The sequence below is a fragment of the Amblyomma maculatum genome, chromosome 4, assembly GCF_055883805.1.
Source record: "Amblyomma maculatum isolate TAMU_Amacu chromosome 4, ASM5588380v1, whole genome shotgun sequence".
Classification (NCBI taxonomy): domain Eukaryota; kingdom Metazoa; phylum Arthropoda; class Arachnida; order Ixodida; family Ixodidae; genus Amblyomma; species Amblyomma maculatum.
The window spans coordinates 64,319,252-64,346,236 of record NC_139347.1 but is presented as its reverse complement, the minus strand read 5'-3'; the positions used below and the strand labels follow the sequence as shown (position 1 = coordinate 64,346,236).

At 42.9% G+C, this 26,985-nt stretch overlaps 1 protein-coding gene across 2 annotated transcripts; it reads left to right on the top strand.

The window, feature by feature from the left end:
* Positions 1-245: 245 nt before the first annotated feature.
* Positions 246-26,629, top strand: up (Troponin T, skeletal muscle). 2 transcript variants are annotated; one of them, XM_084601744.1, is made up of 12 exons: positions 246-405; positions 6,165-6,213; positions 7,379-7,495; positions 9,611-9,697; positions 11,061-11,249; positions 12,062-12,283; positions 13,204-13,274; positions 17,286-17,307; positions 18,561-18,641; positions 21,244-21,366; positions 23,385-23,636; positions 26,143-26,629. In XM_084601744.1, exons 2-11 carry the CDS (start codon positions 6,187-6,189, stop codon positions 23,613-23,615), a joined length of 1,170 nt encoding a protein of 389 aa, XP_084457870.1. In that variant the 5' UTR covers positions 246-405; positions 6,165-6,186; the 3' UTR covers positions 23,616-23,636; positions 26,143-26,629. The 2 variants fall into 2 exon arrangements, with proteins under 2 accessions (XP_084457870.1, XP_084457869.1); XM_084601743.1 differs by lacking the exon at positions 18,561-18,641 and adding an exon at positions 18,840-18,920 and having other exon boundaries at positions 248-405.
* Positions 26,630-26,985: the final 356 nt, after the last annotated feature.

Genomic DNA, 26,985 nt, shown 5'->3' with positions numbered 1-26,985 from the left:
ACGTGGGCCGGTTCCTATTTCTGAGCCAACTTTCGCTTTGGCTGCTTCTTTTTCTGCAGATTGTTTTCTTGGCCGTCGCCCCAAGAAGGGAAGGGTGTAGGTATACAGTGTTCAGGAAAGAGTCACTCTCTCTCACTCGGCCGTGTTTGTAGGGAAGCAAGAGAAGAGGAGGGCACGGATGACTTTCGCTTGCTGCTTCTTGGGCGCTGGCATTCGGTTATTTTTCTTGTTGTTAGCATCTCTTGCTAAGGTCTGGGAGAGCGCGTTGTAGCGAAGGGTCGGTGCAGTCTCGGGAGCCCGGTGCCGTAGCGTCAGGTTCGTGTGGTGGTGTGCTCGCTTGTGCGGCTGCTCCTCGACGCCACTCGACCGACGGGACACCTCGACCACCGTTCCTCTCCCTTCCAGGTGAGCGGCTCCAGCCGGATTCTCCGCGTCCACCAACTCTTGCGGGACGACAACGTGCAGGATGTCTGCGGCTTTCTCGGTCGTGCTTCTATCTTCCCGATTGATGGTGTGCGAAAATATAGTGGATATGTTGATGGCTTAAGTTTAAAGGTGAACGAATTAGCCTTGACGTACGTACACGCAGGGACATACGTCTGCTGTGCAAGCTCTAGTGTCTTTGTCGATCGCAATTGTTATGCTACCATAATGCTTTCTTCGAACAGGTCTCAAACTTTAGGTTAGGAAGGAAAAGTTCCTTGACACTGCGAACATATGTGTATACTTGAGACCTCGTCCTTCCCGCCCCTTCAACTGAAAAAAGAAGTGCTAGCGACCGGAAATGAAGTTTTCACCAGCACTGGTTATTATCGCGGTGCCTACGACATACTTTCGCATGTGTTTTGAGAAACAAGGTGATTTTTCGGAACTTAAAAGGACCAGTTATGAAAAGCTCGTCAGTGTCATATTGGACATCAAAAGCAAGTTAGCGTACAGATGCCACTAGTAGAATCTGGATCCTTTATCAAATGAGATGACGAATTCATTGTGTAGCCAGGCCGGTGCGATAAAATCAGAATGTTGTGTGGAGATTCGTATCTGATTCACAGCAGAATCTGCCCCTGTGAGACGCATAGCTACAAGCCGAATAGGCCTCTTGCTCAAGAAGTTAAACCTATGCACATCTGAGCTTCAAAGAAATAGGTTTAGCCCCGGAAAAGTCACCATTTCTAACCAAAATTAATGTTCTATGCAGGTCCAGCATGAAAGTACATAAATTTCATTTCCTGACAGCTGAACATCAATCTTCCAAAACCAAGAACAGCTCAACAACAGTAGTTCTGTGCACAACGAAATGTCAGTGGGTTAAACATTATATCACTGTTAAGCTGTGCACTATATGATGTCAATATATTTGATAAATGCCCATATTGCACCGTTTCAGGCCAGAGCTCCACTTCTGTCTAGCACTTTTTTTCTAAAAACATGTTATGTTACGAAACGTTCTTTACTTGCGCTCTCGCTAAACAAAAAGTAGTATCTGGAATGTCATTTGTTTTATCCGACCACACCTGGCGTCCTTCTCAGCCTCCAGTTTTATTCGGATAAAGCATGGCTGATGTGCGAATTTTGCTTATGTTTTGTAGCTGCTCCAATGTCGCACAAGTAGTCACAGGTTTGACATAAACGAGAACTTTTCAGACCTTAGGATGAATCATCTCCAACCCTCACTTAGATTTTCTAAATTTGTAGCACTGCTGCTTAACGTGAAATTCACGAACAGAGTGTTAAACACGCTTGAAAACGCGAATGCCATGGCAGAATAGTTAAACTTTCTATGGTAACTGGCAAGCTAGGCAGGAAGCTATTAAAGAATTGCTTGATTCGCACTACGCGTAGATTCAGCTGCCTTTTCTGCTGATAACGTCTACGTACTTTCTCAAGATTCGTCCCGAAGGACGCAAAACTCACTTATGAATGTATGGTGGCGCCCCAGTTCACGGGTCACTCTCAATTAGATTTTGACTTGTACGATGTACTTATTACCTATTTTTATGCCAAAACATGGCCTTGGCTCACAAGGCGGGTTTTGAATCAGGAATTTAGAAGTGAACTGAGTGAAAGGTCCAGCAGTCATATTTACCGTACCTCTGTGGTCGCGTTAAACATATGCACGTTTAAATAAACAGGTTACGGCTTCGATTATAGATTTGCACAAAACTTAGGACACCACGCTAAATACACACAGGCTCTGTGATCGCAGACTATACATGCAGCAAGAAGAAACATGACTCTGTACCGAGCGACATTAGTTGTGAGAGATGCGCATTGTATAATAGTGGAACTTCCATTACCATTTTCTTTCTGAAACGCTGTCATTATTGCCCTAGCGTTCAACAAAAGCGAGTTAATTTTTTTTTCATAATCAGAAAAGGTAACGACGACATTATTAATGATATGCTGTTCCTATCTGCCAGCGGCTACTTTCGTATTTGTACCTCTTGCGCACTGTTGTCTGGAAGAGAGGCACCTACCAACAAAAACATCTCTTCTCAGATCTCATTATTGTGAAGAAATGTGAACTTCAGTTGTAGGAAAAGCTATATTAAAAAGGCGAAAAACATTGTCAATTTTGTGCGGTAAAAATTAAGAACAATGAAATAACGAAAAGTGATATGGTTTAGAATAATTGTTTAGAAGAGGTAGTGTTTCGATCTCTCTGCGTTTGTATTTCTCGGGAATGTTTAGCATTGTTTAATAGCTATGGAGAAAGTCAGTACTTGTCTCCTCTTAACAAAGAACTTTAAACGCTCTTATAGTAATGCATCCTGCACAAAACCCTTTAACTTTTATGTTTCGAGCTTTAGATTTCGGTTCCACGACACAGGCAACCTTTCCTTTGCTCAGAAAGTCAAGCATCCTTCTGTTCAAGTTTTAAGAACGCTTTCTGAAGAATCATAACTCAACGTATTTAAATTATTCACCTCACATTTATTTATGAAAGTTTCTATAGATCAGTACAATTGCTTAGAATAAGCTTTTATTGAAAAATTACTTAAAGAGTGCGATATGGCGCCTAGGTGGGCAAGCTGGTTAATGACCCTTTTCAAGGAAGAGATGAATTACTTAAACATGGACAAAAAGCGAAACGAAACAGGCCCAGCCTCGTTTCGTGGATCCTCCTCGTGGATCCTCCTCCTCGTCGCACAGTTTATCTGAACATCTGGCGCCATGCAGCCCTGAGAAAATTTCCGTCGCATTATAAATATATTGCGAGCATACAGTTGCAGAGACGCTGGAATTAATTACAGACTGCAACGGAAATAAAATAGGAACAATCCTATACGTTTTCATACTCTTTTGAATCTCGAAAAACCGCGCAATGTTCGCAATGTGGTGTTCTGGAACCACTTTTGATGTCCAAGCACAATTACGCTAAAAAAAAAAAAAACGATACAACAGAAGCAGAACATAACTGTGCCAACTGTAGTGTTCACCTCCTAGCATGCACGACGTACTGCGACCCATTTATTCCGTGCACTATCGTTACCGAATGAGCGGGGACCGAGTAGCAGCCACTAAAAAGAGAAAACGAAACCAAAGCCACAAAAAGTAGTTATGACACTCGTCGACCTCGTCGCCCCCAAATCCTCTGACACGGGATCAGGCCAAACGTATCCGCGCTGCGCAACCACCGCTGGCATGGTGTCCATCTCCATCGACCTACGCGCACTCGCGCCACGAGAGCGCGCCAGTACGGCGTCGGCAACGGCGGCGCTGAGGCGGGTGGCGCCGAAGCTCACCCGAGAGGGCACTGGGCCCCGAAATAGCCCGGCCGCGGCCGCTACTGGGACGTCCCGAGTGGGGAACACCCTTTATGGACGTGGTGTCTCGTTGCTTCTCTCCCCGGTCGTACAGTTCTCTCGGTGTGCCGATGACGTTGTCTCTAATAAATATGCGTCACGTCGCGTTGTACTTGGACAGCTCGATTTGTATTATGCCGGGACAGGTGTGTTTATGACAAACGACTAGGACTCCGATTAGCATATAGTGTTATTCCGACTAAGCGTAGTGAGACACTTGTGCAAAGTCGGTTTATCGCAGGTAAAAAACACCAACTTTCACTGAAATACGCAAGCGCCATGACGGACTACACACACACACACACAAATGCTGCAGTCCTGTAGTGTGACTACTGGCGCGTGTCTTGTTGGGGTGAGAAGGAAGAAGCTTGGAGGTCGGTAAACAATACTCGTATTTAATGTTAAGACTCTCGTAATTTTTGTCTGCCTAGGGCATTTTATTCCGCTACTTAAATAATCTTGTAAATTGTTAAAGAAAACAGGGACTGAGAGAGGTTTGCGCGCAGTTTACTTATAAGATTTCAATACTAACTTGTGGCGCTAGTCGAGTTTTTTTTTTTCCCTCGCATTTCAGTCCCAAAGTGCGGAACCATATTTTCTTGGTTTTAATTATTTTCCAGGTATATGAGTTGTTTCAGTTCATTTTTGCAATTAAAAGCAAACATTCATCTTAAAACCGTTACCCATCATCCCACTGTCACGATCATCAAGCCGAATTTGTACACCTTATTAGTGCAGACGATATCAGGATGAAATTATTCTTTACTAGAGCGATTCCTGTACTTCTACTAGAGCAGAACGCTGTAAGAAAGGCCCCTTATGTTTAGTTAGCTTTTTGTTTTATTTGTGACAAGACCTGCGAGTAATTTGATGCACCGTAAAAAGCCATCGATGTTCCAGCGAGGACTGCACCAATCGTTCCCAGTAGTTAGGTTTCCGTAAGAGGACATCTCCCCTCTTCACCAGTAAACCAGCGTGCGACCGCAATTAAGAGCACCATTTTAAGCGCAGTCGGTAGGTTCTGCGAAGCGGAATGCGGTCACTGGAACGGGTATTTCTACTATAACTTTTTGGGAGGAAATCACATCTTTAACTTGAGAAGTAATTTAGTGATAACACTTGCATGCAGCACCTTTAAAGTACCGCGTGGCGTGATTTACGAAGAGTTGATATTGAAACCTTTTCAAATGACGCTCTCGCTTGTTTTCAGTTAGTTATGTAATATATTTTGTTCCTGATGGGATGTAATAAACGGTACAGCAACAGTACATATTGCGGTAATTCCGTCGCTTTTTAATTGTAAAACAAGGAATCCTTTTCTGGGCAGTCATGAGTCTTCATCATTATTCCTATTTAAAAGAGACGCCCGAGCTAAATACGAAGTAGTTATCAGCGGTAGTTATCAAATACGAATATTTATAATTGTGAATCCGAACGCATGAATGGACAAGTAAAAAAGGGTCTTAAGCTGGGCGCTTACCTGGTTCAGGCGGAAAGGTGCACGTAATTTTTTTCACTTTCCCCATTTATTAGTTTTGCATTACAGTGCAGTACAGGACACAGGATTACTACAACGGCTTCTACTCTAAATCCAGACATGCTCTACAAACTACTTCTAAGGGGAGACCTAAAATGATTAAAAACGATGCTTATAGTGCATGAAAACTGTAATGGTCTATTTTAGTAGTTTTCCGATCTCTGTGGAGAAACAAATAGGACTGAGAATATTACAACCCGAAAAAAAAAAAAAAAAACTAATGATAAAAATGTGTATAGTGGTGAGTGCAGATAATCTCTTTTGGAAATTTTAAGGCCTCCCCAGAGAAATCAGTCAGATAAAATGAGTTCTTGCCGTTCTTCTGTCGCAATCACTGTACTTTAGTTCAAGAAGGGGATTTGCAAGGGCTCAGAGTGAACCACTGCGTTGGCGCCGAATAAACCGCAAAACAAACATTTGATGTATTTTCATTCAAAACATAACATCAAAGAAAGAGAGAGAGAGAGAGAGAGAGTACATTTTCCGTTCCCTCTGAGGGCCCCAGTATCTCTTTACTCCGAAAGCAAACCAGGATAGATTTTGAGATTTGCGCAACATCTCCAAGAAAAGCACAAACCATAAAATCTCTAGTATTATGTCATTGCGAAAGGAAACGATATTTAAGAAAGTATGAGATATGTTAGGTTTCGTTTGTGCCGTACGGTCTTTTTTTTCGGGGCTACTTTTGAGTAGTGGGCCGGAATTTGATAAAAATAGCGGAGATTTGAACTTCATGAACATTATTCCACTTTAAAGTCATCTCATCAACTGTTCTTGTATTTCAAGAAGAATTCTTATTTTGATTTTTTTTTCGTTCCCAGGACTGCACACTAAAGCATCAAGATGACGGAAGCAGAGATGCTGATCGAGGTAAGTGTCACATTTCAGTTTCTACGTATTTAAAATATTAGCCAGCACTGGCAACTCTTCAGTCCGCCGTGCACTGTAGTAGTTCGATCGAAACTCACTTCTAAAATGTAATATGCTGTTCTTATTGCCAGGTACATTTCCTCGAGCCACACGACCTTGTGGCTTGCGTCGAACTTATTAAAAAAGAAAATTATCAAATTCTTTCACTGCAGTGAAATATTTTATAGTAACAAAAAAGTAAGCGTATGCTGTCAAAATGGAGAGCCCTAATAGACCAACAAAATGCGAAAAGGAACTTTGAATACCTGAAACATTGTACTGAAATAAATTTCAGTACGAGCTCTTTTCACCTACCCTTGTGGGCTCAGCAGTTTGAAGAAAACATCGGTTCTGGCAGCCATACGCTGCATACGAGGGTGCTCGTCAACCTTTCTCGCTTGGTCCCGTTTGACGTGACACTTACGGTATTGCAGGATATGCTACTCTCGCCTCTATGGGCGAGGGCAGGCGCTCATGAACTGCTTCAAGGTTAGATCACATGCGACCTTAATACAGATGGTGACTGAAAACTCGGCAGTTGCTGCTGCAGCTCAGTTGGTAAGCGCACCGAACACAAAACTCGGACGTTCTAGACTTGGATGCCAACGACGGCATGCGGTTGTTTTCCTTCTAGATTCTAATCAAATGCCCTTCAAGCATAAAAAAAGATTACATTTAAAATATATATTTTTGATCAACATCACATAAGCAAAAGAAGGAAAGAAAAACTCCCTTGTGCTTTATCGTCGTAGTAAATCCTGGCTGCTTTCGTGTCTGAGTAGACTACAGTAATTTCATGCATGAATTAGATGTTTGTGATAATGAATTAGATGTTTGGGAGAATAATCATGATATTAAATTGTGGTCTTTCAGTGACCGAATACTCGGTCATAAGATAAGTGGCCGATTTTAACTGCAAAATTTTAATTTAAGTGCAGTTTGTAATTTTGAATGAGACAAAGACTGACGAAAAACTCTGGAAAGCAATTTTAGAAGTTATGCTTTGGCGCTTGAGATGGCTAGCTGAAAGGAATTCTGCCGATTACGTCACTCAATTGTTATGCTACGCATCGTGCTTGTGCTGCTGGGGCAGTCACCTCAACCATTGCATATTCCACTTACGCAGGAGAAGCTCCGCAAGAAAAAAGAGGAGGAGGAGGAGATGTGGGCTGAGTACCTGGAGCAGCGCAAGAAACAACGCGCCAAGGAAGAAGAGGAACTACGGAAACTAAAAGAACGACAGGTACAGAACCTCATTATGGTGCTTTTGATTCTTCACATTTCACATTCTGTGCACTTTCTAAAAAAATCGAGCTCGTTTTAGTTAAAGAACTTTGAATGGGCTCGAAAAGTCAACTTCCTGATCCAACACAATGAGTGAATGCTTCGTTGACGTTTCAAGACGATGCGCCTATAACGAAGTTTTTGATAACAGTCGAAAAAAACTACAGAACTTTGTCAGAAATACGACAAAATATCCTGTAGTTCTGTCGTAACCATCAGATTTTTCTGCAGTTCTGTAGTACTTTTCTGTAGTATATTTCTGTTGTCTGTAGTTCTGTGGCACTTTTCTGTTGTAACTACAGAGATTTCTGATGTTACTACAGAATGTTCTGTTGTCACAACAGGTTTCCCGTCAAAAACAGCACAGAAATTCTGTCGTAACATCAGAAATTTTTCTGTAGTTTTTTTCGTTATGAAATGGCAAGCACAACACTCTAAGTCGCTTCTTCACCCCCTCTAGTTTTTGACTTTGTGGGATAATTTCGTGAAGTAGGAATCGTGGGCAAGTTTTAAACAGCACCTAAAATCCATACGAAGCCTTGCGGTTGTTGCTTCTTATATGAATACCGTCTGTGTGTCGTCATCGTCACGCTCGCGCCTTGCTACCTCACTTTCCTGGTAAGAAATGCTGCTGTGCGGCAAAATGCGATACCCATCTATGCATGCAAAGCCTAATTGAAAGCAACCAAACGGGTGATATTTATTTTGAGTGCCTTAACCTCAAGAAGATGCTCGTTAGGTGGATTATTTATTTTAAAACGAACATTAATTGCACAAGTATCGGAGCGGAAAAACTCGTGGTGTTTGTGGAAATAAATTGAAGCGCGTGTTAGCTGCTTTGGTGAATGAAGAAAACTAAAATTGCTCCAGTGACGGAACCAATACGTTTTGAAATTTTACTGCAAGGCTTTATTGATGTGCTGTGGGCTAATCATTAGCCTTGGAAGTTAACGAATTTCCAGTGCGAGCTTTTCTTTGGCATTGTGTTTGGCTACGGAATGTTTTATTCTGATGCAATGAGAAATCATATTACGAGAATACAAGCTTCAAAAACAGATCGCAGAGACGCTTCGATGACTATCTTGCTTATTTTGTCGGAGCTGCCTTTCACATGTAGATTTAAGCAGTGGAAATTTAAGTATTTTCCCATTCTTGTTCAGGCCTGAGATCCCTCATAGCCTGAGTTGCTTTGGGGCGCTGTACCTTACAAAACCATCTCCGGCTCATGATCTGGAAAGTGGGGACGTTTACAGCATATAGTGAATATTAGAGAGCTATATAAAAGTGACCCTACTGCTGTAACACATGTAAATAGGTATCTAGAGCTTTAGCGTACATGAATACACGCTTTCTGTAAATTATAGTTTATAGTTTCCGATTTTTCCACTTCGCTGTAGAGCAACGAAGGTCTGAAATATATTTTTTTTATATATTCTTATACACGTTTGCACAGACCAATAGAGGCTGTGAATAAAAAGACAAAAACTGAGAAATTTTTGTGAAACGAAATTGTCAAAGAAACGAGAAACGTGTTGGACGCAATGTACAAAAGGAATTACGTGTCAAGCTAAGCATCAGCCACATCATGCTGACATATAAGAAATACTAGAAAAAGACCACTTATACCGAACAGTATATTTTGCGACCTATTTTGTTCTGAGTAATAAGGAAATCTTCATAAAAAGATTGAGATAGCTCGACTAACTATGCACCATCAATTTTGTTTACGTTTGGACTTTTCTGACAGCTTAGTTTTGAGAGAGGCTTTGCCTTGCAAGACGAAATGAAAGGCCAAAGGAAAAAAAGAAACATTAGCGAACATTCAATACCCACGGTTTTAGTTATTTGATCGATATAAAGAAGTGTCGTCGCCTTATCAGTGGCGATAAAACGATTTTGCGAAAACACGTCGACTACAGTCAGCGTCAATCTCAAGGAAGGATCTCGCTATTCAAGCTCGGCTTGAGTGAGGGCAGCGGCGTTTAATGCCCATCGGAGGAGTAATCTATTACCGTACTAGTCGATTCCAGCCTCTCGCATTGACATTTTTGCTGATTTTTTTTTTCTTTCGTAGTTGAGACGGAAGGCACAGCGAGCCGAGCAAGAGGCCAAGTTGATGGAGTTCAAGAGGAAGCAAGAAGAGCAGAGAATCAGGGAAATGGTACGTTGCGCGCACCTCTCATTTTTTTTCCCTTTTTTTTCCCTCGTTCCTCAGCACACTCGCATACATTCCGGCTGGCATGAAACTGAGGATGCCGCGACATTTATTTTCAGCGCCTTCCAATACGTCCCAAATACCTCTTCTGAGATCTTCTGAGTGCTAATATTGATTTTTGTAGGAGGGCGCCGAGGCGAAAAACGATGCCAGGACGTGATAGCAATTAAAATAACGCAAGATACCCAGGAACGGTCGCTGAATATAGGGTACAATATAAGAGAAATGACATTGCAATATGAAAACTGTTTCATAACTTATGTTACTTGACAGCTGTGGCCACAGGCAGTAGGAAAAACAACTCCTAAATAGCGTATGCGGAAGATTATTACAAGAAAGATAACCCTTACAAAAAAGACGGGTTTTTTTTTTTTTTTTTTACTAGTGGACACAGAAATGATAATCTGCAATAAAAACACGTTAGAGAACAGTGCTCGTATTTAAAGAGTTCGCAAGGGCGAACTGACGATAATAGGACACTCTGAAGTTAACAGACCAAACAAAAAGATAATTTCGGAATGTCGGCCCTTTATCAACTCTCTCGTACAAAAAAAAAGAAAAAAAAAAAAGAATACCCGGCCGTCAACCAAACCAGCGCGCCTAACCCTCCGCTGATATGTGAAGACCGGTGAGCGTTCCAGCTTCGTGTGTCCAGATGGGGTTATCTCAATCCCGTGCTAGTCAGCATTGCCTTTTCTGTCTATGACGACAGAAGGCTGACAAAGAAAATGATTAAGGCCACCCGGCGACTCTATCTAAAGGGATGTCGTTCTGCAATGACAACTTTCTTTTTTAAAACGTAGCGCCGTCTCACATTCCCATCATTTTATTCTCCTGTCCTATTTGCTTCCGCCAGGACTTGTGTTCTTCTAAAAATAGGGAACCCAGGTGTTAGGAGGCCGGATATGTCCCCAAACCCTAATCCTTCAATGTAATCAATGGAGTCGGGATAGAAAAAAGGAGACCCGGTGCGCCATCTAGACAGAAAGAACGAAAAAGTAGTAAAAGTGAAAAGCGAAAGAGTCAAAACACGTAGAAAGAAAAACGGTAACTATACAGTAAGGACAGACTCCCCGCGCTCCGGCTTGCCGTATTAGGCTGCGCGAAACTAATCCCTCCCCCCCCCCCCCTATTTTTTTTTATTTTCTCCCTTTGGCGGAGTTTTCACTTCGTACTGCCAGTAGCGGCAGGTACATTGGCAACGCATAATGACACAACGAGCCCAGCAAGAACGGAGCGGCTTCGGTGTCGATGCAGAGGGCACCTCTCAATTTTTCTATATGCTTCTGTGTGTGTCTCCATTCCCCAGGAAGAGAAGAAAGCTCGCGAGGCCGAGGCGAAGCGCAAGCGACTGGAGGAGGCGGAGCGCAAGCGCCTAGCCATGCAGGCTGCCAAGGAGAAGCGCGAACAGGAGCCCATCAAGCCCAACTTTGTGATCACCAAGCGCGAAGGGGTGGATATGGCTGGCTCAGCGCTCGGCAGCTCCGGCTTTGACAAGGTCAGTCGCGCGTGCAGAACGCCACAGCCGCCGCTAGGGGACGCGTCGTACCTCATCTTGCAGGGAGGCCACGCGTGTTGCCTGGCTAGTGCAGTGACACCGTTTCGTTACTAGTGAACTATAGAGCTAGTTTGCCTGTGAAAGAAAGACGTAGAGAACAAAAGGGAAGTGGAAAGAAAGACACACAGCCCTTTCACTTCATGGGATGGCACGCATCAGTTTTGAAAGTGGTAGCGACGTATCTTTGATTTGAATGCCATGCGTGCATCTCGAGTGCCAGCATGGAAGTAGCCATGTAAAAGCTTCCAAGAGGTTAAAGAAAGGGAACGAAAAGTGCGTACAATTAAAGAAAAGAATGAACAAAGATTTAATGATATAGCAGGAACAAAGGGGGCGATATTTCTTGGAAGCGCGCTGAATGCACACGAAATATTATAAAAGAAAAATATATCTAGCTTTAATCAATGGGAATGTTAATCGCATTTACAGTGCATGTTGTAACCATTATTCGGTTAACCGAGATCGACAGAAAGGATTCGTTTACGGCTCATTTTAATATGTTAACGAATCCATTTTATCGCCGTGTCACTGACTTAGCTGCATAGCTGACTCCTGCTGGTACGTTTTTTGTTTTTTTTTTTCATAGCTAAACAACATGTAATGATATTTTAGGTGAGCTTTGTATGTTCCAGGAAAACGCCTATTGTTTGGATTTTACTAGAAAATGGTGTAGCTCAATGCCTGATTATAAAAGCTCTGTCACTGTTTTCTTTTTTTCAATCGAATAAACCGTGTCTCAATGTTGCGCGCAGTTTGCCAACATCATGTACGCTCGTGGCGAGATGGGCAAGACCAAGGAGCAGATGGAAGAGGACAAGAAGGCCATCCTGTCTTTCCGTATCAAGCCCCTCGAGATCGAGGGCCTGACGGTGGAACAGTTGCGCGAGAAGGCCAAGCAGCTGTGGGAGCAGATCGTCAGCCTGGAGTCTGAGAAGTACGACCTTGAGGAGCGCCAAAAGAGGCAGGACTACGATGTGAGCACTACACACGCGTCTACTATTGTTGAAATGGGTTGATTCTGCTGTCCCTGGAGCGTATTTGTCAGAAGAGGGACCTAATTCTACAGGTATAGGGAGAACATCGGATTTCAAGTCTCTGTCCCTCTTCCATCACAACGACGCTGTTTATAGTAACATTCTGTAGAAGTAATGCCATGAGTGCTGAGCAGATAAACTCGCAGTATTGCTCACTACATTACGGACCTTAAGTTCAAAGGGTGCCGCTGAATTAAGCTTCAATCTTGGCGCAATATTTTCTTTAGAGATGCATGACGTATTATGGACGACACCTAAAATATATTGTCTGTCAAAAATGTTGAGATTGTTGTGTGTCCAGAATTACATTTTTCGTACTTAGTGTGTCGTTAGTTGACAAAATATTATCGTTGAATGCCAGTGACTCGTACTACTAACCTGTCATTACACAGGTTTGCCAGGGGTAGCTTTGTTATAACCTATTCTTTTTTTAGGCTCTAAGGGATTCGTTAATGCCACTCGTTGAAGATAAGCCGAGCGACAAACGCTAAGCCGTGAGATAACAGTTAAATTGCTACATACAGCTGTCTCACTGAATTACGGAAGCCAAATATTCTTCCTGACAGCGCGGGGCACGCATTCATCTCCACTGCCGGCTGCATTACGTTCTCAGTGGCTATATCGGTTTTTATTTTCGATGATACGAGTGAATATATGACCTAAAATCTAGGAAGGCCAAAATATTCGCGTCTATAATATGTTAGGTGCTGTTCAACAATACAGAATGGCTCGTTTTGTCACTGTCGTTCTCGTAATCTATTCTGAATTATCGAATGGATGACTTATATCAATAAGATGATTCACCATACAGAAAAGTCTCGCTTGAACACTAAAGTTCGCGTGATGCATTCTTTTTTCAGCTGAAGGAACTGGCTGAGCGTCAGCGGCAAATCAACAGGAGCAGGGCTCTGAAGAAGGGTCTCGACCCCGAGTAAGTGTGCAACTTGCCTTCCCAAAGTTGCTCTAAAAATAGTGCTTGTTACAAGTGCTGAAGTCTCAAGACAATATTTCGCAAAGCAATGAAGGCAGCTGGAGCTAACCCCCTGCTAATTGTAGGAGACTTCAAAGCCTGCCACCAAGAGTGGGGATATAATAGGCAAGATCCGAAGGGCAGGCAGTTATGGGAAGATTTTCATGAATTAAACCTCACCCTTAGACAGACTCTGGCTGCCCGACCAGGGTGGGAAACAGTGTGAGCAAAGACACAACCCCAGACTTAACATTCACCAAAAACATACAGGAGCTTAGGTGGAAGAACACAGAGCTCAACTTTGGAAGCGATCATTACGTCCTCGAAATAACGCTTAAACGGGGAGTCAAAGTAAGACGAGAAAAGATCATCAGCGCAATCGAATGGGAGAAATTCAGACAAATTAGGGAATCTGCAAACATGGACGAAAATATTGAAAATATCGACGATTGGGCAGAAACCCTCATGCACCACGTTAAATCCGCTACCATTACCCTAGAGGGGGACGATGCGCCGAAAACAGTCGACAGCAAACTCCTACACATGTGGGAAGCAAAAAAAAGGTATGGAAAGACGCCTCCGGTGTCAGAGATGGAACCGAAACCTATATAAGGCGAAAAATAGCCAGGCACAATAAGGAAATTGAGGATTATGCAATTAAACTCTGCGAGCAAAGCTGGTGTAACAGGTGCGATGAAATGGAGGGCAACATGAGCCTTTCAAAGACGTGGAGCCTGCTACGATATCTTCTTGATCCCGACAGTTCGAAAACACAGTCAAACACAACAATAGCAAAGGCAAAGAGGGGACTGACGCGGAACTAATAACTAAACTCATAGACACATATGTCGGCGATACAACATCCCTCCCTCTTAGGCAATACGGGGGCCCACCGAACGAGGCCCTCGACGCGCCCATCTCAGAAGCAGAAGTTAGAGCCGAAATCCTGAGCTTAAAGATGCGATAAGCTCCCGGCCCCGATGAAATAACAAATAAAATGCTACGAAACCTAGACGACGCTTCCATAACGGCACTCACCAACTACATGCAAGAAGTATGGAGTAGCGGTCGTCTTCCCCAGCAGTGGAAAACTGCAAACGTTGTGCTAATTCCAAAACCTGGCAAGCCCCCCAAATTGGAAAACCTCAGACCTATTTCTCTAACCTCATGCACTGGAAAGCTTATGGAACGCGTAATCCAAACAAGGCTAACTAATTTCATGGAGAAAAACGACCTGTGGCCGCACGAGATGGTCGGGTTCCGACCAGGCCTGTGCACACAGGATGTAATGCTCCGATTATAACATGACATAATTCACTCGAAATCCAGAGACGCGAAGGTAATTCTACCACTAGATCTAACAAAAGCATTTGACAACGTAAAACACCAGGCAATTCTCGCGGGACTACAGGAATCAGAAGTCGGCGAGAGGACATATAATTACGTAATGGACTTCCTGACAAACAGGACGTTGAAACTAAAAATTCAGGACCTAGAATCCCCCACTGTCCACCTGGGAAGTAAAGGAACTCCGCAAGGCTCGGTGCTCTCCCCCTTCCTTTTTAACGCGGTGATGAGAGGCCTTCCTGCCGCTCTTAAAGTCATAAAAGACCTGAAGTTCAGCATTTACGCGGACGACGTTAATCTCTGGATGAACAATGGCAGCGATGGCAGCATAGAGGAACGCCTACAGGCGGCGGCGGACACCATTGCGTCCTACGCGGCCGAAAGGGGTCTTTCGTGCTCTCCGTAAAAATCCGAACTTTTCATATATAATCCAAAATCAATTAGGTGCAAGGCCGACTTTAACGTAGAAATTAAGGTCGACGGCAAAACCGTACCAAGAGTCCAGCAAATCAGAATCCTCGGACTTTTTATTCAAGAGGACGGGTATAATGACGGAACGATAAAAAGCTCACTACCTACGCGACGCAAGTAACAGGAATATTTAGGAGGATTGCATTCAAAGGCAGAGGCCTCAAAGAGAGAAGCCTCTTGAGACTGATGCAGGCGTACATAATAAGTCGAATATGCCTACCCATCTCCTCTTCTACGGAACGACTCATAGAAATGGGAGTGCATAATAGCTGGACGGAACTTGCTGAAGCGATGAGAATCGCCCAACATGAAAGATTAAGTAGGTCGAGCACGGGTCGAACCATATTAGAATTGGTGGGTCGAAAAATAGATAGGGGCACAGCCGACAAGGTTACCGTACCACCACAATGTCGCGAGAACATCATTGTCCGTCCTCTCCCCCGCAACATGCACCCAGAATACCACAAGGAGAGACGGGAGAAGAGAGCAGAAGCACTGATTAAAAGTGCAAAAGAATTCAGAGTAAAAGAAGTTGCCTACGTAGACGCTGCAAGCGGCCGATCAGGGGCGGCAGTCGCCGCGGTAGTCGATGGTAGCGGCGCACCAGTCGGCTCCGCCACCATCCGAAGCAGAAACATAGACACGGCTGAAGAGGTCGCAATAGCGCTCGCTTGCGTCGGAACGAAGGCTAGATTGATCTTTAGCGACAGTAAAACTGCTCTCTGGAATATCGGAAAAGGCAGGGTCTCGCAAGAAGCCGCCCGAATTCTAAAAGCTGCAACTAAAATCGATCGCAAAATCACCCTAATTTGGGTCCCAGCACACACGTCCGTCCCCGGCAACGAGGCGGCCCATGATTTAGCCCGAGATCTCTACTTCCGGGCAAACGCGGAGCCGCCCGACTGCCAGGCGATGGACGAACGTTTGCAAACCTATAAAGAAATAATCGAAAATTATAGATTAAAAAGACGTCTGACGCCGCCACCGGATCCTAGCTTAAATAATAAAGAGGCCATAGCCTGGCGGCGATTACAAGCCGGAAATTTCATGAACCCTGTCTGGTTGTTTCACACCCAGATAGGTGAGAGAAAAAACGATAAATGTAAAGCCTGCGAAGCGAGGGCGACCCTCGACCATATACTTTGGGAATGCCCTAAGTCTCCGGGCGCTAGGGACAACATTAAAAGTAGAGATGCCTGGGTAACCCTGCTGCGAAGCGACGTCCCCGCTGACCAGCAGAAGGCCGTCCGCCTGGCGGCTGAGGCCGTGAATAACCAATGTATATTCGCCAGTCCTTAGTCGCGGAGGTTCGAGCCCCCGTTCCTCAGGCCTGCGTGCCAGGAGCGGGGAGTGGGGCCTCCTAAATCGGTGGAAATTAAAGTTTTAATCAATGAATCAGTCAATCTTCGCCTTGACTGTAGCAGATATTGATCCAATGAACGTCACCAAAAACATAACACTGTGACCAAAACCTCGAGAAAGCAGAAAGGAGAATCGCATTCACTTTATACCCGTCTTGATCGGCAGAAGATGCACATGAAGCATATTTCACCTCAGTAAGCAATTTTTAGTGCTACGGTTCCTCTGAAATGATGCCACTCTGATGGCGTTCGAAATCAAATCTTGATCCTGTGGTCGATATTGGTCATGGGTGTATCTGACTGGTAACTTAGGTACAGTGCTTCTCGACCCTTTTCGAAACGAACCTCTTTCACGCTCACTACTTTTGCCAAAAACAAAACTGAAAAAGAAAGAAACTAGCTAACGCACAGGGAGCATTGTGGTTAAAGTGCTAGCATTGGTAATGCATGAGCAAGATTCAGGATGGTGACGATAACTGTGCCTTGAGAGTGCCGTGGAGCCTGATGAATAGTTTAATCGCTTTTGCAGCTCGATTAAGAACGGGTAGAATCTATTCGTTAATTGCGATATTCTAATGCAGCGCTGTACAAAAGTATCGTACCGCTGCATTACAGTATCGTAATGAATTATATAGACCATTTAGCCTGAATTGCTGCCCTCCACCAGCTCTTCTTTCACTTTGATTTAATGCAAGTTCTTTTTATAGTTTCTTATAAGTATTTTTTTTTATTATAATTCCAAACTTTTCGCAAAAGGGCTTTCTTTTAACAACTTATTTCGTTTGCATTTCAGGGCTCTGCAGGGCAAGCACCCGGTATGTATACTTTCTATAGTATCTTTTAATTTGTTCTTTATGTGTGTACAAAATCACTCGGTCGGCGATACAACACAAAAACAGCATACACAGTTGGGAGTAAGTAAGTGCTGTAATGGAGGAAAATTATGTAACGACGCTATCGTTTGCTTCCATGATCTATTTATCAATAAAAAGTTAACAGTTCCAACAAGGACCAGAAATGATGGACGCCTATAATGACCTTTCAGCAGCTCATCGGCAGTCTCCTAATGGTCCCCCTGTGGTTTATTTCTTCTGATAGATTCTAGCTCTAAAGTAACGTTTTTCAACTTTGGTTAGTTTGCTAACCGTAAGAAAAGGTGTAAGACTATAAGAATACAAGCACAAAACTTCAAAACACATGCACCAGAAGAGCAGTCATCATACCTGATGTTTTTCGCGTAAGACTATAAGAATACAAGCACAAAACTTCAAAACCCATGCACCAGGAGAGCAGTCACCCTACCTGATGTTTTTCGTTTGACTAAAGTTATTCGATATTGACAGACAGGCTGAGATCAATAGAATCTTGGATGAGATACTCATCAGTTTTTACATAAAAAGATATTTCACACATTATAGTTTTTGGCGTGTTAGTTCAGCTTGACAGGGGTAACGCATTTCAGTCGAGTCTTGTTCACTTAAGTAATCTAAAATTGCTCGTAGTTCGCCCCATCGTAGCGCATTTCATAAATTTACCACGGATCTGGGCATACCAAAGATTGATATCACGGAAACATATTGAAACAATGAGTTGATCTACACGAGGAAACTTCTCTTGTGCGAGTGCGTGAAGTTATCTTTGTCCGCTTCTATGCATGGTACATGCCTAGTTGCCGAGTTCAGGGCAGCGTGTGCCGGATTCACTAGTACAAGATCCAATCTGCTACCGAATACAGACGGCGAGTTTAAGTTATCCTTCAGCAAAATAAAAATAATTAAAATAATTACTTAAATTATTATTTTCTACCAATGAGAAACTTTTAAAAAGTTTAGGATATGCATTAGCTGGGCGGGCAATCGTTTTTTTGTAGCTCCACAAACCCAGGAAGCATAAAGCATCAGCCCGATATTCGTACTGTGTTGCAATTCCCAGCTCTATATTGACCCATTATATTACCAACACACTGCCAATATTGGGGCGATGGTTTGCGCTGCCTGGGAAACTAGAGTCGAGCGTAGGAAGGGCGTGGGTGAGAGAGCAATTACTGAGCAACATCGCTGCTGGTTAGCCCAAGATCCAGGTGTCCAGCAAGTACGAGCGCCGGCTGGACAGGCGGTCCTTCGAGGACAAGAGGGAGCTCTATGATGGCGTGAGTAGCGCTGCGCGAACCCTTGCATCGCTCACTGTGTTGTGTTTCTCTCTCTTTCTCTCTATCCCTTTCTCTCTTTCTCTGTCCTTCTCTCCCTCTTGGTGGTGGCAACCCCCTCGTTGTTCTTCCGCACACTGGTGCGGTGCGTGCCGTTGCTGTGCCCGTCTTCGTGCTCTCCCCGCTGGCACGTCGGTCCAGCCCAAGATTCAGGTGGCCAGCAAGTACGAGCGCAGGACGGACCGTCGAACCTTCACCGACAAGCGTGACCTCTTCGCCGGTGTACGTTGCGCTAACGAAGCGTTCGCCCACTCTTTCGACAACAGAGACTAGCTTCCGTGGCATCCCCCTGCATATAACGTCGGTTGAATTGGAAACGCCTAAAATATTGGCAAGCTGCAATTGCATTTGTCTGCGGTCGAAGCGAGGCGATAGGTGTTTGCACCAAAATGAAATAAATGAATTTGCTCCTTTCCTGCCGCTATCGAAACCTGCTAAGGATTCGTGAAAGGTATCGAAAGCTTAATAGAGAGTCATCGGCACTCATAATCGAAAAAAAAAAAAAAAAAACGTTTTCGTCCGATTGGGTGCGGTAGGTTTGCCAATCGACTGATTGCGGGCACAAAATGTACTGTAGTTTCTCATTATTGGTCTTCGATAAAATAGTGCCATTCATAAGATGACCATAGGATTTGTGTGCGAGGAGATATTGTTTTCTTGTTTTCGCACTCAGTTTTCTTAAGTCTTAGGGCAATGCCTTTGCAGCTTATCGTTGTTTTTACTCACAACTCCATGAAGAACTCTTTAACCGTTGATGCAAGATATTTGCATCTAGCTGCCTTGAAACCATGCGAGTCATTTACCAGCCTGTCACTTATTAACTTCTTGGGCAACCTATGCTCCTGAAGATCCTAATGATCACGTAAATTATAACTTGCCAACTCTTTTAACCTGCAGTTACTTATGTAAATTTATATCATAATAAGCACGTAATTCCTTAACGCTATCCTACTAATACATCAAAATGTAATCGGTAATGTCGGAGAAACGGACTACGTGAATCGAAAAGGACCCTCGTAACTATCGCTCTCCCAAAAGGAAAATATACACAAAACATGATTCTCTGTTAGTCAGCTAAGATGCACCTATTGTCGCATACAGGCAACATGAGACGATATATATAGAACATGATTTTATGGTTTACCCAGAATTGAGCTCTCAAACCAAAATTAATATTCTTCCCGACAATAGAGCGGCATTAATTTTGGAGTACGTAAGTATCGATACCAATTCAGCTTTAATATGGGTTAGGTTTATTGGAAGCTTAATAAGATTAATACAACCAATTTTCGTCGCGCACCCCGTACGACGAGTGAATGTAAAAAGCCCCTGAGTGTCACTCCTCTATTGCATGTTTTTCTTAACCCTTAATTCAATGCTTAACACCTTGCTTTTAATTGCATGACAAGCAAGTTGTGCCATCCTTCACCCTAAGCAATATTTGTTGCACAGTATATGTTTTTCCTGCTATACGCAAGTGTCAAGACCGCATGGCAGTAGACCGTGGGTTTTGTTATGCACAGTATGACGTTGGTTAAACGAGGCACAGTTTTTGTTGGTGTAGCAATCTTTTAGTTGCCTAAATGTTCTTTGGAATAGACCTCCCTCTTATATTCTACCATGATGAGACAACTACAAATTATTTTCAATGTGCTTCTCTTACAGCGCATAAGTAAGAAAGTTAGTGTTAAAACGAGCTCAGGTGAAAGAGATCATAGGTCCGAAATTGACCAAATGCAGTTAGTGCCTAATGTTTAGCGCGCTTATTCATTTGTCAAAATGGGAACTATAACCACCGTCATTGCATTTGTCGGAACTAAACTGCTTGTCGGGGAAACCACATTATCTTGACGCGATAGCGTATGAAATGACCCTCAAATGCGTTAAGAACTCAGTTTGAAGTGCTGGGAAGTCTACGTTGCGTACATATGGTTCCTAAGACCAGCCTTCACCTGCAGCCCTAGTCAAATGTTAGTCGCTTCTACCTGTGCCTCGTTGCTATCATGTGATGCTAATACGATGTTTGTAGTAAACGCAATATCCCCTTTTATAATAATTTCAAAATTACTAATCAACTCTGTCAGCGAGGAAATGATATATTTTGATTTTCCTAAGAGTATTCCTGGGATCTATAGCTGTCGGCCAGTGATAAAAACGAATCAGTAAACTAATTTTCTTGTTAGATTACCTGTCTTTTTATCTCTTCTAAACTGTGACAACAATGCAATCAAAGTCGAAAATGGCCACCGCTTACAGAACTAAAAGAAAGCAAAAAGACAAGAAAAGAAAGAAAGTCGAATTTGTTCGTAGGTACAGCAACAATTAAAATGAAGACTTTCAAGCTATTAATTTCTCTAACCAACTGGCAAATGCTCATTCTTGAGCTTGAACGAACTCTAGATGCAAAGGCGCGCAGTGCTCAAAGTAACCTACCAGAGAAGTCATTTTTAAAATGTTCGTAAGAGTGGTTGCGGTTAACGAAGCCGCAAACCGAGCCCATCACGACGACGTCTTTAAACGTGACTGTTCTCGTCCATTCAAACAGGGCCTTGAAGCCATGACGGACGCCGAGCTCGAAAAGCAGTGGGAAGAGAAGATGCTCAGCTTCAAGGAGAATGCCCGACAGGGGCTGCCCAAGTGGGACCCCGAGAACCCAAAGAACAAGCAGGTATTATGACTTTACTAACAACTCTCTGTCACAAGGCAGGACTGCCTTGTAGAGAGGTTGAAAGCGCGATACGCTTTTCTGCGGGTCTACACTTCATTCGCACGGTGGTAATGAAGAATAGGGATGCCTGGCAACATTGAAATGGTAACATACATCCAACACAGGTGAAATATACTGTACGAAGTAAAGAAACTCAAGTTCCATTTGCAACCTGGTAAGCAATTCGAATTTCTGGTCAAATTCATGCATAAAATGGCTAGCCCTTTCCGCAACATTTTCTTGTGAAGGCCCGAATGAAGCAATAGTCAAAATTTAATTCACAGACTGCATTGCATTTCTCAGTGGAATGAACTCGGAGATGAAGGAGTTATATGAAATAAATAAATAATAAATACAAACAAGTCTGGGCATGATCGAATGACCACCATCTCGATATTCCGTTTTAGAGCATAGGGTTCCAGGTTAGCTGAACAAGAGCAACCCACACATTGCAGAAAAGGCTAGGCTAAGGGGTAAAAAAAGAGGGGGGTGTTTCAAAAGGTTATGGAACATTAAAACTTTGGAGGAGGTATTTTTTTTTTTCGCTGCTAATACTGACACATGCGACATGACGGAAATTTTTGCGAGTATTTCATTGAACAGATTCTGGCGTAGATACTGAGCCGGAGCCAAGTAATCAGTACATACACGCAATACACTAATGAATGCTTAATTACACAAGTGGCATAAGGAAGTTTCATGCACTCCAGAATGTTCATAGTAAAGAGAGCCTCAACCTGGTAGTATTCACAAATTACCCAGCGATGCATTGTAACAAAGCTGAGGCCAGCCCGCCAAACTAACAAACCAAACCTAACTCGGAACAATTGGTCGTCCTGGGTTTGTAGTCTTCCATACAGTGCCATGTGAATGCTCGAGCTCCGATGACATGTAAAAGTGCTTGAAGGAAAAAAACAACGGTGGGCAGATATATGTAAAAAAATTAAAAAAATGATCCATGTACTATCACCTACAGAACCAGCTAAGGAAAATAGAAACAGTAAAGAAAGCATATTGCTTTTACAATTTTTAAATGTGCACCTGAAACACGCTATAGTGCGCTCAACGCTCAAATATATAGTTCAGCGCGGTTTGTAATAACGGCGAGGACGACTGAGTAGTGTTGGCTGGACAGTTTTTATGAGGAAATATCTGCTGCCGCTGTCGTCAGACTCCAGAATAAGGGCAGAAAGTATCGGTACCCCTTTTCCTAAATTCTCAGTGAAATCTATTGTACTTGCGTCAGATGAAATGTAATAAAGACTTTGCATTAAAGAAGAAAGGCGTGGACTTGTAAACCTCGTACTTAGAATTAAGAACGTGGCGAGGAATTGCTTACTGGCCAACAGCCTCATAAACACTAAACCGAAGGAAAACGAAATTAAAAAAAAATGAATGTCTATTTAGCGAACAGCAGGAGCTAGCGATATTAGCAGCACGAGGATGACTACAGAAATGTGTCACAAATATGATAAAATATCCTGTATTTCTGTCGTAACCATCAGATCTTTTTGTAGTTTCTATACTTTACTCTAGTTCTGTAGTTTTTATGTAGTATATTTCTATTGTCTGTAGTTCTGTAGCACTTTTTTGTTGTAATTACAGACATGTCTGATGTTACTACAGAATGTTCTGTTGTCACAACAGGTTTCCCGTCACAAACCGCGCAGAAATTCTGTCGTAACATCAGAAAATTTTCGGTAATATTTTCTGACTGGATTGACATACACAGCGAATGGCTGTCGGCTGCCATGCCTTGAGCATAGAGCTGTTAATGTGAGTGTTAAGAGAAAGAAGGAAAAAAAGTTTCAGTGTGAGCAGGAAAGCAGGGATTGGCTGGGAAAGCATGCCTCCAGTTTTATACATCGTACTAAGGGCACATGGATTACGTAAAGCGTGGAGAAATTAAAGATGGGGAAATAATGATGCTATAAACTCGTTTGATCATGCTGCATGACGCCAAACTTTGATTTTTCCAGGTGAGCCGCGCCCGCCGTGTGGAGGAGGATGAAGAAGAAGAGGAGATTGAGGCGCCTGTGTTCGAGCCGCCCAAGCCCGAGCCACCAAAGCCCGCGCCACCCAAGCCCGCCCCTGTGCAGCAGCAGGAAGAGGAAGAGGAGGAGGAAGAAGAAGAGGAGGAGGAAGAAGAGGATGAAGAGGAAGAGGAGGAGGAAGAAGAGGAAGAGGAGGAGGAGGAAGAGGAGGAGTAAAGTCCATCCTCGGAACAAATGGTGAGTCAAAACTGACCAACACGTTTTTTTGTACTCTACAGCCCAAGGTCAACTTTAAAAACTGCGTCAATTCCTATCACAGCGCAGTCGGATATGCCGAGAGAGAGAAATTCAGAAGACGATGATGAGCGGTGTCTTTCAGAACCATTAAAATATTTTATTCGTAGACTTCAAACAGGCGGCTCATGAACCGGAAATGATAGCTTGTATACATGACGGTCAAAAATTTAAATTGTGTACTTTCTTCTTAATGTCGGGTTAAAAACGAAACTGTGTATACGTTAATACCTCTAGGAAGTGAAAACAACGTTTTAGACTCCCAAGAATGCTTGTTCCAGAAAACAAAAAAGACCTCCAAATAAAATAAACTGAACCGATACATCTCGTCCTTCCTATCGAAAATATTTCTACCGAGCAAGAAACACTATTCCGAATGAAAACATAGTGCGAAGAGAAAACTTCCTCTGAACATTTAAACGAAACACTGTGTTCAACTAAGGCAGACATTCTGAAAATTAATGTACCAGTGCATGAGGTGCAGTAAATTTATTTAATATACCCTGGAATATGAGACTTGCAGCCTGCTTAATCCTTAAGCTGACAAACTAAGTTTGCCACCATTAAGAAAAGCTAAAAGTTTGCTCGCGAACACCGTATGAAAGTAAAGAAAAATTGAACAAGAGTAAGAGAGAGAAAATTGTTCAACTATCCGAGACTTTTAAAGATCTCAAACAGCTCGTACCAACGTCCGTCAGGCTTTACGAAACGGACAATCTTCGTACGCTGCCGAGGAAATAAATGCAAGCCCGTCTCACATTTCTGCGCTGGCTCCTTTTCTTTATTTATTGCAAGGCCAGTTCATTACCACTGAAAACGCAAACTTATTCCCTGAAAGAAACAAAAAAAAAAATGCTCCTCCGGCGTCTGCTGGAGGATTTAATTATACCGGTCGTACCAGGGCTACTTGACGCTCGCCCACCGGCTTACGGATATTGTTGGCGCACGTGCCCCGCAATAAGGCCTAATGAACACTAAACAGGTCCTGTCAAAACTTTAAACGCATCGCCCACTTGAACACGCCTCGGAGGAAGAAGATAGCAGGCAGTTCCGGCTAATTGAACAACCTTCTCCGTCTGACGAGCGAAGACGCTGCTTGAAAGGAAAGAAGAGAAGAAAGAGAGAGAAAAAAAATAAATAAAACGATGCGGCCGCAAAAGTGCTTCGCACACTCACTCTCTGAAGAGGTTTCGTTAGGCGCGCGCGATCTTTATTCTTCTTTCTTGTCATTTTGTGTTTGTGCGCCTGCTAGTGGTGCCTTTCTCGTCATTGGCTTCTTTGCTAGGAAATTATGTCCCGCTTACTAATTATACCCTAGAGGGAGTTACTATATTGGCCCTCATTACATCCAGTCACTTCGACACTGGTGATCAATCGCGTTAGGTGTTATACATTTTTTGTTGTATCGAAATATTACTACGACCGAGGTATATTTAGGTGTCAAGGGACCGTTCCTATGATTATGTGTAACGAGAAGATATAAACGCGGTTTAGAACAAAGCGTTGCGACAGTTTGGCAACAGTGCAGCTATGTGTACAAGCCAGCTGTGCTACGCTTTTCATTTTAGCCGAAAATGCTCGGAAGGCAATGGAGCGAACGATAGCGGACACTCTATACAGTGTCAGCATCGTTTTCCTAGATGTAATTAAAACACTGTACACGTGAGCTAAGCATCTAGTAAAAAAGTTACGAAAATAATTACGGCTACACGAATATGTTCAGCGTATTCCAATTAAATAAAGCAGCATGTAGTATTTGTTTTAACAAAACCTTTTCAATCACACAACTTTTTAAACTTTTAACCAAAAGCTGACGAAGACAAATCAGCTTTTCAACTTTTTTAAATATTATCTTTCATTCAAAAGTCACGGAGAAGCAGTTCGAACTTGTATGCGTAGAAGGTACCAAGAAAGTGGTGACGCTTGAAGCTTCTTTCACGTAGCTATACTGTTGAAACTTGCAGTTAAACCAGTAATTGTTATTTTTTTTATATGGCTACACTGCAGTAATACATTCCCGCCATTAGGAATGCTCTTTTTCAATGCAGGCGCCCTCTCGCCGCATTTGTACTGCTACTTTATTTTCTTGTGTGTAGGCTCATATTACATAATTTTTTGTTTCTCCCCTTTACCCTATTTAGCTCTCTTTAATTGATCTTACGGTATTCTTAATCAATTAACCTTCGAGTATAATATCACGGCATCTTCATTTCCCAGATTTGCACGCTGGACCCCATTGCTTAACTAGTTTTCTTAAGTGAACGTAAGTCGTTATCTTTCAAAGGACAACATCCTCAGAACGAAGTCGCAACTGCTAAATATTCAGATTACTTAAACTCTGATTCTTGACCCGACATTAAAAGAAAAAAAAAAAAAAAGCAACAGAGCTAGGAGCCATCCATTCTCATTTCGATGAATATCTCACCGCGGTACTTATTCCTCTTTCCAGCTGTCACCTTTCCCAAGACATCTCTCCACGGCCATCGATGAAACCTCTTGAACAAGTGCGGCAAGAATGGAAGAAACGAACACGAAGAAAAAAACTGAAGCGCTCGCGATACTGTTTGGCGGCCATTCGAGGGCTTACCGCCGAGCAATAAACATACCGCACATTTGATATTCAAAAGCATATCCAGCAGTCCAGCGCTCCGTATCGGGCGTAATAAACTGGCGAAGGGGGACTGCTAAGTTGCAGCCGGTCACTTCTTCCGCTTGTTGGTAGAAGAAAAAAAAGAAAACCTTTCACTCCGAAGGATCTTATGTTTTGTTTTATTCTTATTATTTCCCGCTTTCTGAATGTTCGAGCTGCCCATCTTTCTCCAGTTAAAGATTGGACGCATGCTTGGTTGTTTCTGTTTTACTCTCTTTACGTTGTTTACTTTTGTTCAATCAGCAATTACAATAAAAAAGAAGAAAGCCAACTGGAACAAACTGAATTTGCAGTTTTTCCTTGCAAGTGGAACATAGTTATGGCGCTAATTTCAGAACAACACAGAGCGTCGATGAATACGAATAATTCACTCGCCACAGTTGTCTTATGAGAAGTAGCAATTGGATTCTGCGGAAACATTTTGAACTCGTCGGGCACGTAGCCACTCCGAGGAATTTTGTTCTCTGCAATTTGGAACTATTTTCCATTTTCTCTTTTAGTATTATGCAGAAAGTAAGAATGCCAACTGCATAATAAAAAAAGAAAATTCGAGTTAACGGAGTAAAAAGCACGTTCCTTGGTAAATGCCAAATAAAAATGGGAATCAATCACCGGATAAATTGCTGGAAAAGCCTTAGCAAT